The 13,607-nt window shown below is 33.6% G+C and overlaps 2 protein-coding genes across 2 annotated transcripts in view; one reads left to right on the top strand and one right to left on the bottom strand.

Moving 5' to 3' along the window:
• Window positions 1–15: 15 nt before the first annotated feature.
• LOC144839880 (zinc finger protein 830-like) overlaps window positions 16–13,607 on the bottom strand; it is a 94,908-nt gene continuing 81,316 nt past the window's right edge. Inside the window, exons 2-10 of the mRNA XM_078695454.1 lie at window positions 3,939–4,063; window positions 3,674–3,773; window positions 3,184–3,298; window positions 2,944–2,962; window positions 2,751–2,827; window positions 1,935–2,007; window positions 1,662–1,803; window positions 1,298–1,374; window positions 16–743 (exon numbers count right to left, since the gene is read on the bottom strand). Coding sequence (XP_078551580.1) covers window positions 569–743; window positions 1,298–1,374; window positions 1,662–1,803; window positions 1,935–2,007; window positions 2,751–2,827; window positions 2,944–2,962; window positions 3,184–3,298; window positions 3,674–3,773; window positions 3,939–4,039 — 879 coding nt within the window. The 5' untranslated portion in view covers window positions 4,040–4,063 and the 3' untranslated portion in view covers window positions 16–568. The remainder of the gene's footprint in view (window positions 744–1,297; window positions 1,375–1,661; window positions 1,804–1,934; window positions 2,008–2,750; window positions 2,828–2,943; window positions 2,963–3,183; window positions 3,299–3,673; window positions 3,774–3,938; window positions 4,064–13,607) is intronic.
• LOC144853124 (origin recognition complex subunit 2-like) lies at window positions 4,178–13,566 on the top strand. The gene is made up of 12 exons (XM_078711104.1): window positions 4,178–4,286; window positions 4,847–5,032; window positions 5,862–6,095; window positions 6,520–6,722; window positions 7,298–7,503; window positions 7,906–8,038; window positions 8,552–8,654; window positions 8,960–9,097; window positions 9,868–10,039; window positions 11,331–11,392; window positions 11,664–11,782; window positions 12,159–13,566. The coding sequence occupies exons 1-12, from the start codon at window positions 4,178–4,180 to the stop codon at window positions 12,240–12,242; spliced, it is 1,749 nt and encodes a 582-aa protein (XP_078567230.1). The 3' UTR covers window positions 12,243–13,566.

Below are 13,607 nucleotides of genomic sequence, written 5' to 3'. Positions count from 1 at the left end.
ACAAAGGAAAACATATTTTGTCAAGTTGTTTGAATTTATTTTAAAAGAATGGTAATTGGCTAGGCCTTTTTCCTATATTAATATTTATATATTACATTTCACCAGGCATATAACAGACTAACTGCTATTCAGACTATTGTGAAGCTAAGCCAATGTTTATATATTGACAGGTAACTTGCCTGGGCTTTAGACAATTCCAGTAGGTTGCATGTAGGCCTGTAGTCTAATCAAACAAGTTATTTGAAATTGGGCCTAATTTGACACACAGTAGTAATAATATACTCCGATACAAGGCTCATCCCTGCCAAATAATAGCTCCAATAAGTGTTGTACTCAACTAGCAATTACTCAAACTCGAGTAACTCCTGTGACGGGCTTGTATAGTATCAACCTCTGTGCAATAGACTCACTGCAGCTCACTGCAATATATTGCCATGTTTGTTTCATTTAAATACCATAGCAAAGAGATGCTGGTGATCCCTGTGAGTTGTATTCGTATCAGACATGCGATAGAAATATAAAGCCATTGATTACATTTACACCACTATAACATGGATGGATGACACTTTCAATTCCATGCTTCTTTTGACCGCCAATCTAAAAATTCTTCAAAATCTGCTTCATCGTCCTCATCATCATCTTCCTCATTTTCATTGTCTTTTGATAAGGAATCTCTTTCATTTGCTTTTGCCCTTAGTTCTTCTTGTTTGTCACGTAGAATGTCTGTTTTCTTCCATCTTGTACTTTAAATAGAATGAATCAATCAGAAGTTATCATTATGGTGCATGTATGTTAAATATATTTATTCTGGTCCTCAAGCTTAACTGGAAACTGAGGAAATTTGGATTAAGCCCTCCACAGACCAACGGCAGCCAGAAGTGCTGCTCCTACCAGATAAGCACACCAGGAGACGATCACCTACTCTTTTCGCATAGTGTACCAAGTTCTTTAACATGCACTATAAGTACACAGGACCAACGGCTTTACATCCCATCCGAAGGATGAGGCACTGAGAGTAAGCATCTTGCCTAAGGATGTAATCAGACAGATAGGCTTAAACCCATGCCTATCACATGCTAGTCCGATATTATCATTACACCATCACTCTCTGGCACCCGCCGCTATTGCCAGATGGTCTCCCATCCACGAACGTAACAAGGCCCAAAATTGCTTCGGTGATCTGACGAGAACCGGTGTTTCAACGCAGTATGGCCGCAACTTGGTGTTTATATAATATTATTCATTCATTCCACAGAAAGCATCTTACCACCAAGTTAACAGTGTAATTAAAACTTACATTTGTTCATCAATCTCGTCTATCTGTCTTTCTTTCTGGGCCTCATCAACATCTTCCTCAAGAATGGCCTCTGACACCTGGAAATATGTAATACACAAGGCAAACTGAATTCTCTTTATTTTGTAATACTATTATTTTGTAAATTTTAAATCCAGGAATCCGGCTTAGTATGAATGATATAATGTATTAATAAAGTAGAATAGGAGTGAGAAAAGCCCAGACTCATACTAAACTTGAACCATGAGGGTAAAGAATAATATTCTTCACTCCATGCTTGAACTTATGAACTGAATCAATTCAACTTAACTATTCCACTTAGAGTGGGCTTATAATGGTATCAGTAATTTCATGATAACATTCATACCTGTTGTTCTTGTTGCATGACCTTTTGAAACTCTGCCCACTCATCGTCTATGTTTTTCTTTGGTTCCACCTTGCGTACTTTGGCGTCCATGTCAGGGTCATCAAAGAAACCCTCTGGTAACGCTTCAGCCATGGTTTTTAAACTTAAAAAAAAATGTTAATAAAAATACGCAAAGAAACACATATAAAATGAATGTTATGATATAGTTCAAAGCTAGATTGCTAAAAACCAAAGATCATGATAGAACTCACTTCTTGAAAAAATGGAACATACCTTTCTGGTTGTACATCTTTTTCCGTTGTCGTTTCAGGTTGGCTAGCTGGTTTGATATTTGAGTCAAAAAAGTCTAAATGGATATTTAAAATGCATTTTTCAGTTTAGAAGGTACACTATGTATAGTGGTGATAGCATGTAGGAAAAAATTAATATTTATTTTTCCTCCATGGTGATAGGTATGATAATGAAAATTGTTATTAAAATAATACAGTTTTTGCACCTGGACATTACAGTACAGTATTAGGTACTTTGTCCGTATTAGAGCACTACCTTTAAACAGTTTTTCTTGAGTATGACAACCTCCACTAGTATAGCCATACACAGTACCTCTAGAACACTAGATTGCTTAGATTAGATTTAAGCTAAAGTTACTGATCAAATGTGATGATAATTTGTATTGAATATATTGGGAAACTTTCTATGTGTCATAGTATTATAACAGAAGAACTCCTCCTTTAAGACACCACTACTCAGGGGACACATTCCTGTCAACATGGAGCAATATATCATATGTTGTTTTAACACTAAAACCAATTCCTATTCAGGGGACACCAATATTGAGGGGACAATATATAAGGTGTTCCCTTAACAGTTTCTGTTCTAAAGCTCTGTCTACTCTATCAAAGTTTATGTGACAAAAAATGTGATGTGCCCATATATGGACATGATGATGTCATATATGATATCATATACCATATTTGGGCATATCACTACCCAAACTAGTGTGATAGTGTTGACAGAGCTTAGCAATGAGTGGATAAAATTAGCAATGTTAATAATTAAGATTAATTAAGATAACGATAACATCTTTACCATCAGGTAATTTGTTATTCGATGCTTGTGTTGAGTTTGATGAACTTATTTCAGTATCAAAAAAGTCTGCAGGTAAACTATAGGAAAATAAACATTATTATAATGTATATATGTATTGATATACAAATCAAATTAGTATCTTTTAAATAATTAGTAATTAGCTTGAATACTAGAAAGTACATATACAACTTACCCCTTTGATGTTTCTTCAACTAATGTAGAAAAAAAAGCAAAGAAAAAAGTTAATAAAATGTTTCTGGAAATTGTATACATTTATTATTAATTACAAATTATACAAAGCTGGTTGTTTTATATGTTATCAGTCCTATTATGTGTATACTACTGTGCACTCATGCCTCCTCATAACCACAATACCGAGGTCCTGCCATCCTTCTAGTGTATTTAAAAACTATACTTGTTTGTTAGTGTTCACCTTTAGCTTTCTTTGTTACAGGTTCCTCTTGGTATACTTGCTTTGCTTTGTTTTTGGTTGCTTCTACTGGATTGGTTGCTACTTGAGGTTTACCTGATTTTAATAATTCAAGACTCTGCAAAAAAAGAAGAGATGCACCTAACAACTCTATAAATATTTCTGTAGGACCAGATGAGGCTCAAAGTGTAATTTTTTTGTAAGTAATCTATATCTATCAACATGGCTAATATTTGGTGTGGAGCATGGTCAACTGTCAATTTGACTTTGCCATTTGTACAGTAAGTTGACCATTGTAGTCAGTTCCCTAATAGCTCCATGGTCTGCAGTGTTTGTGTCAAAGGATTCTCTTCTGAGTGGTGTTGCTGTGGTTTTTCACCTTGACTAAACCTACAGAAAATGTTCCTAAATTCTAAAATGACATAAATAACATTTATCACAGTTCAGGAGGAATGAAACAAAGTAAAAGACACTTTCTTTAGTCTAAATTTACCTCTCTATGCTTTCTACTTTGTAGATGACTTTTCCATAGAATTTCACTCTTGATTTGTAGGTTACATACTTTACATGATAATTGTCCAAGACTGCTATATGTAAGGCTATATTAAGGAAATATAATTTGCCCAGGTTTGGTGGGTCGATTCGGCCCACTGTTGGGCCGAAAACATCCTGCCACCACCATATTGGCAGGGCCTACACTAGCTAGGTCAGGAGGCCTAGCTTAGATCTAATGTAAATTAAACACTTTAAAAGGATATCTTGCTAACGGAGAATCTATTTTTTTTGTAGATGATAAGCTGTTTTGCACTTTTTGTCTTTTCATAAGCTGCCGAATATCCACCTTTTTGGATGCCATCATGGACTAAAACAACTCTGCTGTTTACTTATTTTTACACACACGGGAACATAAAAATCAGAGCCATATATATAGAAATTATATGGCTCTGATAAAAATAAAACTAGCCCGCCCTCTATCAGATGGTTTTTTTTAATAAACATGGCAGCCCCCAGTAAAAAGAAAACGCCGGTAGTTTCTTTGAACCGTTTGACGTTTGTTTCTGATTGTGACATAGTAAACCATATTAACCTGACCGATGCAGTTGCTAGTGAGTTAATACTAGGCGATAATAGAACAAATTAGTACATTTTAGTCGATATTTCATAAATAACTTATCTAGTAAGTAGGTAGGCTAGAGAGCCTACAGGCTACTACTAATAACTCTTATCTTAGTCTTGCTATCTACCTACCTAAGAATAGGCCCACCCGTGCCAGGGCCTAGCTAGGATTTAACCTAGCTAGTACTAGTAGTAGGCCTAGCTAAGTCTACTCTAAACTTATAGTTTAGGGAAGGCGTGTATTAAAACAGTATATTCTGTCCCAATCCTAGCCCTAACCTAGCTGGGCCTAGGCCTCCCTGGCCTACCTAAATATTCTACAGTAGGCTCCAATGTAGACCTAAATTACATGATTAATTTCTCGTGATCACATATTTGGGAGCACGATTTTGTTTAAAACACCATCTTTGAACACACGCTGACATATTGTCAAGTCTAAAAGTTTGTTTATAAATTAATAATATGCATAACTTTACAGTTGTAATAATGATAAATTGTAAATTATATATATTATTATTAGGCCTATTATTTACTTTAAATTTTCAAACAGAAACAACAGAAAAGAAGACAAGAAAGCTTCGTTCACAAGTTCAAAAACTGGCTAAACCAAGTTATCCTCAACGAAGTACCAAAAAAAAAGTTTTATATAAAGAAGATGATGATTCAAACTCTGAATCCAGTGACAGTAATGAAGAAACTGATGGTAACAGGCTTAAACATAAAAACACTCCATCAGGTGAATTATAAATAATTTATCTACCGGCAGTCAAACTTGAATCTGATTTTGTCTGGTTTGTATTAGAAATATATTAATATCATTTTTCAGACCTCCCAAATCTTGAGATAATTGATAGAGTATCCCGATATTTTGTGTCATCTCCTGCTATCCTGCTAAAATATGATCTCTCCCAATTTTTTTAAAAAACAAAAAAAATATCCGAAAAAATAAAAATGTGTAACTTCTACTACTAGAATCTTAATAGAATCTGTTTGGCATTTGGACCTACCCATGTTTACGATTGATATATTTTTCAAACTGTTATAGTTCCTTTTATAGTTTGGACATGCTTTAAACAAAAATCCTGATATTTCAGACTAACCAAAATTATTTTCTCCTGTTCCATATTTGCAAATGATGAATACTAAACATTTTTCAGACCTCCCTAATATTAGGATAATTGCTGGAATATCCCGATATTTTCTGTCATCTCCCAATGTCCTGCTAAAATGATTTCTCCCATTTTTATTTAAAAAAAAAATTATCCTGACAAAATAAACATGTATAATATTCGTTTGTCCTTTAGACCTACCCATGTTTACGATGTTGAATACTCAGGGGCGGATCCAGAATTATAGATGTGGGGTGGAGGAGAGCTAAATATTTCATAAATGATAAAAACGAGCCTTCGGGTTTGCAGAAAAATAAAAATAGTATTAGTTTTATTTTAAAAAGACATAGCTGTTAAATTTTAAGGGGCTAAAGCCGGTTTAGCCCCTGCCTAAATCCATGCCTGATACTAACCACTAAACCACATTAATGTGTGTTTGTTTTGCTGTATATACAGTGCTTGTAGAGGGTTATGAAGAAGACAGTAAACGAGGAGTAGTAAGCAGCGCAGTGTATCAGTTCAAAACACCAAAGAGGGCAGGCCAAATGGCTAAGTTAGCTGCAGAGACTTGCACACCAATCACAAGTAAAACCACACCTCTGAAACCTGTCTCAACGAAGAAGTCAACTAAGCAGCAACCACAGACACCGGCAACCAGAAAATTACCAACAAGACGTTCTGCTAGAAGAGGTTAGGACTTGGGGATAGGCCAGCTGTCCCCTTCCCCCCTTTAGCTCTGTCTACACTATCAGACTAGTTTGACAACAAATACATGTGATGTACCCAAATATGGTAGTGATATGAGATCACATTTTGTTGTCACATCAAGTTTGAGAGTGTAGATCTCTAGATCTCCCTATGAAAAGACTGTTTTCTTTCATTCTGTACCTGAAAGCTTTTTGTTTTACATCCCATAGGAAAGGTTTAATTATCCATAATTTACTGTATTATAATCTTAAGCTCTGTCTACACAAAAAAATGTGATGTGCCCAGATATGGTAGTGATATGACATCATCATGTCCATTTATGGGCACATCACATTTTTTTGTCACATAATGTTTGATAGTGTAGACAGAGCTTTACAAAAAATTAATGAGAATTATTTTTTGTTAGGTGCTGTGCGTGATGTTGATCTTGACAGTGATTACTCATCTGAAAGTGAAGATGGTTCTGATGACGAGGAAGATATGAGTGATAGTGCTAGTAGTACAAGCAGTCGAGATTCAGAATCATTGAAGGCCTCAGCAAATACACCTCAGCAGTCTAAGAATAACACTACCACAATGAAGAGGAGGACCAGGGCTGACATACAAACAGTAGGCTTATTATCAATTATATATTTTTTAGCCTAGCGTGGTTTAAAACATTTTTTATTGGATTGGATAAACAGATGCTTTTTTCCTGTGAACGCTGTTCTGGCAGGTCTCATATGGGAGCTTCAAAGTGCTGGAGAACGGACCGGTGAAAAATGGTTCCTCTGCATCATCTTCTTTTTCAGTTAATTTAAGATATTTTGATGTATCGTTTTTGTGTGTAAACATGTAGAAACATTGTATTAAGGTCTATAAAAGACAACTATTATTGTTATTTTACTAGACAATATGGAGGTTTCGCAACTCTGCCGAATACGATAACGAAAATGGATACGTCACACATTTGTTAAACTTTTGAGCAGATCCCCATTTCATATTCGTAAAGCGTATTCGTGTTGACGAATATCTCCAGTCATATTTCGTTGCCATGCAAAACAGATTTTTACTGGATTACGGAAACAAATACGTGATGTGTGAAGTATGCGTTATTGTATTCGTAGCGTTGCGAAATCTCCCTATTGTACACCATAATATAGATATTTTTTATTTTTCACTTTCAAATATTATATTTGCTTTAGGAGAACATGGCTGAAGATTACTTTGTTGCTCATAGTGATAGAACTGTCACGTCTGATCGCACACTTGCCCGTCTCAAGAATCCAAAAATGAGTCAACAACAACTGAAAAATATGTTACACAGCACCCCCTCTAGTCATTCTGAGGACACAGAACTGTTGTACCGAGAGCATCGCGGACTCTTCAATCGATGGATGTACCAATTATTGTAAATATATAATAATATTAATAAGTCACTTTTTGAATTTCTGAAACTGGAGGGTAGGAGAACGGCTACTGCTTACTGTTTACTGAGGTGTGATGGTTGTGTAAATAAAGCTTTTAAACCGACTAATCATGCATGAGTAATCATCATTACGCAATTGTCCTTATATGGTCCACGGTCCTGTTTACATAAATACTATTATTGTTTTATTTTATTTATTTCATGGATTACTTTTATTTTTATGTGAAGCGCATAGAGCATTATGCGCTTAAAAGTCCAAATTTATTATTTATTAATATTATTAATTATTTGGCCCAACAGTATTATATAGCTGAACTATTAATATTTTCATTGATATTTTCATTGTAGTTAATTTAACTTTGTTTGTTTAATTGTGTTCTATAGAGATGGATTTAATCTTCTGTTGTATGGTCTGGGATCGAAACGAGTGTTGTTGGACCAATTCCGCAACATGATGTTACAAGACTGCTCCCACATCGTTATTAATGGATTTTTTCCTAGTATCACCTTGAAAAATGTAAGTTACTTAAAGTAAAGCAATTTGTATATAATTCAGTCTGTTCATTATTTTTTAAAAGTAAGAAAATCATTAACTGGAAACATAGATATGGCACATTGCCAGGTCACGTACATTTTTTTCCCAAAGACTTTCTCTGAAATATTCGTGAAAGATAGCCAAACTACTTCCTAAATTTAACTAAACCTAACCCTCTAAATAATCTCTCTCAGTATAAAGTAAAAAGAAGTTGGTCATGGGATTCAAACCCCATACATCAACATGCAAAGTCCATAGTCTAATCCATTTTACTACACAGACGGCTCGACGGAAAGTGTATTAAAAAGTTCATTCAGAGGGCAAGCGCAGATGAAACATGATGCATATTCATAATAATGCTCCCTAAAATGGGACGTACTCTGAGATTTTCAGAGAAAGACTTTGGGAAAAATATTTTCGCTGCCAGGTCCATATACTGTAATAGACTGAAAAAAAACTGTATTACTAATGTTAAATTATGTTATTTTTTATAAGATTTTGAACTCAATTACAGAAGACATCCTAAGTCACTCCGGTAGTTTTAAAAGTCCAATAGACCAGATAAATTTTGTCCAGGAGACGCTTGAAAAAAGTGGGGGTAAGTGTTACCGCCTTTTACAAATCAATCGTATAATAAGTGGGAATAAACCAAATTATTTCCTCGAATAGATGCCTCGCCACATGCATTATAAATTCTATTCAATATTCTATTTGTAGTAGAATTCATTGATTGACATGATCTACAATATAACAAGCATTTTGATACAATTTTTACTGTATTTTATCACTTCTTGATATTAATTGTATTGTATTTTTTCATATCTAGGGGTATTTATTATACATCTTACCATGTTACACCCAACAAAATAAATACGGTATATAATTAAGTTGTTTTTCTTTTAGAGGATGTTTTTTTGCTGGTAAACAACATTGATGGACAGATGTTACGAGGAAGAAAGGTGCAGAGTGCTCTTAGTTCATTAGCGCAAATACCTCAGTTTCATCTAGTTGCGTCTATTGATCACATCAATGCACCATTAAGTAAGGATACAACTAGTATCAAATCTACTGTATGCTTACCTTCCCAGCTGTCTTGGCACTATATATATACCCTGATTAATATAAGTAATTACATGGGGTTGGGAGTTGCTTATAGTGTTATCTATGTCATTTATAAAATGTGTGGGTATTCGTGTTGGTGGTGTGTGGGTATTTTTTGTCAAAATGGAATTTTAAAATAACGTATTTTCAAACCAGATGAACATTTTCAATCATATTCATGGTGATCTGGTTATTAATATAGAAAATGTTTGATATTTGATAAAAACCCATACTCTGTACGGTTTACACTTGCCTCCAAGTCACAATTATTGTCTTTACGTTTTACAAGCACCACCAGTGTGTGTTTATATTTTAACCAGGTGATTCTAGCTTAAGTATAGGAACAACACGACATATGTGCCAATGTTATTTTATAATATTAAGCCTAATGTAAGGTTATGTAGTGCTGGAACATCAGGCCAATAAAAGAACATTTATCAGACACAGATAAGCCAAGTTATAAGTTATTACTACTTAATTTTTGTAATTTGTTGAATATCTCAGTTACCGACTACGACAGTGTTTTCGGTGGGTTAATTATATTTTTTATCTGTTGTTGTATTAATTTTGTATATGTTTGTTGTCTATATATTTATTTTAAGAACGCACCGTTGCAAAGGTGTAGCTTCAATAAATATTATTATTAAAAACTGTGACAGGATACAATATAATATTACTTTACTAAACTTTTCTTCCTGTTTTATTTTCAGTTTGGGATCAAACTAATGCAAGTTGTTTTAATTGGTTGTGGTATGATGTCACAAACTTTGAGCCATACACAGAAGAAACATCTTATGAGAATTCTCTTCTAGTGCAACATTCTGGTGCCCTTGCTCTCAGCTCTCTTAAAAACGTTCTTAGAAGTCTTACACCAAATGCAAGGTAATATATTTGAATAAATGTTTGTCTATTTACAATTATTGAATATTATATATATATATTATTGGTATATTGAAATATTTGTTTTGTATTATTTATTTATACTGGGTGCTCTCATAGACTGGTCTCCCAGAGGGCCCAGTTATGACCATCTCATATTTTAACCAACTTATACAACACCTTAATATTACCCCATTTCCAATATGGCAATCTTGTATGGGGAAACACATACAATAGTACACTGGAAACATTATGGAAGCTCCAGAAAAGAGCTGCCAGAATAATAACTCATTCAAACATGAGAGTGTCGTCTGAACCTCTGTTTAAAAAACTAAAAATACTTAATATTCACGACATCCATAAACTAAATGTTATAGGCTTCATGGATAATGTTAGGCGTGGTGTGTTACCACAATATGTTCTTAACATTTTTAGTAAGCATGAAAACAATTATCACAATCTTAGACACAAATATGCAATGAATGTACCTTTCTCAAGACTAACTTGCGGCCAACACTTTATTCATATAAATGGACCTAAACTTTGGAACTATTTCTGTAATAAAATTCCAAGCATGGTGCATAAGCATGGTAAAAGTTTAAAAAGGTCCATTAAAGAATATCTTTTATTAAAGTATACCTCAGATGGTTACCTAATTAATTAAGATACTGTATTCTTTTTTTTTTTTTTACTGATATAATGTACGTAACGGCTAATTAAGATTAGCCTAAGTGTTGTATTATTATTATTATTTGTATTTGTATGTTTACTTGTATAATGTAAAGAGGGACTACAGCGACAGGCCCATCGGGCCTTTTGTAGTCTCTCGACTATATATATTATATGCTAACCATTGTTAATGTTATGCTAAAATATGGTCAATAAATGTTTCTTGAATTGAATTGAATTGAATGTACTAATACACCGGGTTAACTCCCTACTTGTCACTAAAGATGTACTAGGTTCTTTAAAGTGCAAATGGGTAATCTTTGTGCTCAACAGAAAATCTCTTAAGTTTGCGTTAATAATGCAAGCTTGTTTCTTGAGTATTAACTTAATATTTTAAATACTCCATTATAAAAAACAATATTCATCATTAAATTTCTTAATTTAATACGAAACTTGGTTACAGAGGTATCTAATTCTAGTTTTGTATGTACACCATTTGGAAAATGAATTTCCAACATACTTTATGATGAACCAATAAATATTATCTTATCTTATCAACCCCACATAAGTGAAGGGAAGGGAAGGGTGGAATTTAATCTAATCTAACATTTTTTGTTTTTATTAGGGGGATATTTGATATTATTGTCAATTACCAGCTGGAAAACAAAGACAGCTCATTGTATAATGGTAAGAGTAGACCCATCAACTCCTTTTTCATTTTATTTTACTAAAGTAAATTCTTGTAACCCGCCTATGGAAAGAATAATTGCATATACTAGACAATTAAAGGCAGGCCCGACTCAAGATCCTGTATCTTTCTGGGATCCTGCCTTCTTCCTTTTTCCCCCAGAGTTATTGTTATTTGTATATTTCTTATTTATTCCATTATTGTTTCAATCTTAAAAAGGAATTAAATAAATGCTATTTTGAATTGAAGTGAAAATCCCCTTTTTTGCAGGTTTATCGTTCCAAGATTTGTATCAGAAATGTCGTGAAGCATTCTTAGTGAACAGTGACCTCACATTAAGAGCACAACTGACAGAGTTTAGAGATCACAAATTATTGAAATCCAGAAAGGTTGGTTACAAAATGTCACCAGAAATAGAATTAAGAAAAACGTTATATCCAACCATTTATTGAATTAGAGATCACAAATTATTTAAATCAAGAAGGGCTAGTTACAAAAAAATACAAATAGAATTAAACCAATAGAATTATCACCTATGAATAGCTTGATTTTGCAAGGAGCGTCATAGCACAATGCATGATGGAAGGGTTTGGGAGCAAACATCACGACATACAAACAACAAATCATGTACGTACACATTGTGACGTTTGCTCCAACCCCTTCACACCATGCGTCGTGCATGCTATTTTTGATAAACCTTATGGATTATTATATTTTTAGAACCAAAAAGTCAAAGGTTAATAATATTTTTTATCTTATTTGAAGGGTATTGATGGCATCGAGTTTCTTTCTGTTCCAATCGAAAATTCTACTCTGGTGGAATTCATAGACCAACAACAGCAGGAATAAATACAACCACCATCTATGAGTGATCACTCTCAATTAAAGAAGATTCCAAATGAAATGATAAAAGGTCAGAGTCAGTCAGTTGATACTATGGAAAGGTATACATCTGAAAGAAGTTATCATTTAAAGTTCAAAGGTTAATTTAGAATAATGGAATCCAAAGAAAATGCAACACTTCTTGCGTCTAGACATGAATGTCATTATTGATGACCGAAACAGAAGATGGGTCCACACACACTAGAGTTAAGCTCTGTCTAGACTATCAAACTTTATGTGCCCATATATGGACATGATGATGTCATATCACTACCAAATTTGGGCATATCACTACCATATTTGGCCATATCACTACCATATTTAGGCACTATTACCATTACTCTGTGAGCTCACTAACCATAAATGGATTGAAATTGACCCAATTATCTTTATAATTAGTTTGATAGTGTAGACAGGATTTTAAGCATGTATAGAATGAAGTTAAACCAAATTAAATCTGAGTTATAACCAATGTAAATGTTTGTGTAATCAATTAGCTCTGTCAAGCTCTGTCCTACACTATCAAACTAGTGTGACAAAAAAAGTATGATATGCCCAAATATGGTAGTGCTATGCTTAAATATGTTAATGATATGACATCATCATGTCCATAGACAGAGCTTTATACCTCTCTGTTGTTAACTCTGATACAACTCTGATAGGTTCATTGGATAAGTTTCAGAATAATAATGTTAGGCAAGGGATAGAAATACCTTCTTATTATGTCATATCAGATGTTTAACTGGTGTGTTGTGTTTTAACACAGAACAAGCAAACCACAAGATTGACTACATTTCACTCCAATAGAGAAAAGAGCGTGTAAACATATCTTGAGGGCAGTAGACATACTATCAAACTTTATTTACAAAAAAATGTTATGTGCCCATATATAAACATGATGATGTCATATCACTACCATATTTGGGCATATTACTACTGTATTTGGGCACATCACACTTTTTTTGTCAAACTAATTTGATAGTGTAGACAGAGCTTTAGGTTAGGTGTCATCTAATTAATACTGATCTGCCCTAGTCCACTTTCATAATAGCAGTGTGGATTTTCTGTATGTCTGACTCCTACATAAACATTCCAAGAATTCATCATTACCGTCGCACACAATTTTGAAGAAAGTGATAATAATTACTGAAATATGTTGGAATTAAAATAAATTTATATATAAATTTAAACGTTTAGGTAATTTCAATTTTTGTAATATTACCACCACAAAGAAAGTTATTAATATTTTTGTACTTTTGTTTTGATAAAATAAATATCATTATTATTAACATGTAATTTGTGTTTCTATGTAATACCTTAAATTGTTTGAAA

This window comes from Antedon bifida, chromosome 1 (assembly GCF_963402885.1).
Source record: "Antedon bifida chromosome 1, ecAntBifi1.1, whole genome shotgun sequence".
Classification (NCBI taxonomy): domain Eukaryota; kingdom Metazoa; phylum Echinodermata; class Crinoidea; order Comatulida; family Antedonidae; genus Antedon; species Antedon bifida.
This window is presented reverse-complemented; position numbering and strand designations above follow the sequence as displayed.

Excerpts from the sequence above, each read along its gene's own strand:
- LOC144853124 (XM_078711104.1), top strand. The coding sequence starts at position 4,178 with ATGGCAGCCCCCAGTAAAAAGAAAACGCCGGTAGTTTCTTTGAACCGT. Across the intron at positions 5,033-5,861 it reads ACATAAAAACACTCCATCAG|TGCTTGTAGAGGGTTATGAA; the intron begins GTGAATTATAAA and ends CTGTATATACAG. Across the intron at positions 8,655-8,959 it reads GACGCTTGAAAAAAGTGGGG|AGGATGTTTTTTTGCTGGTA; the intron begins GTAAGTGTTACC and ends TTTTTCTTTTAG.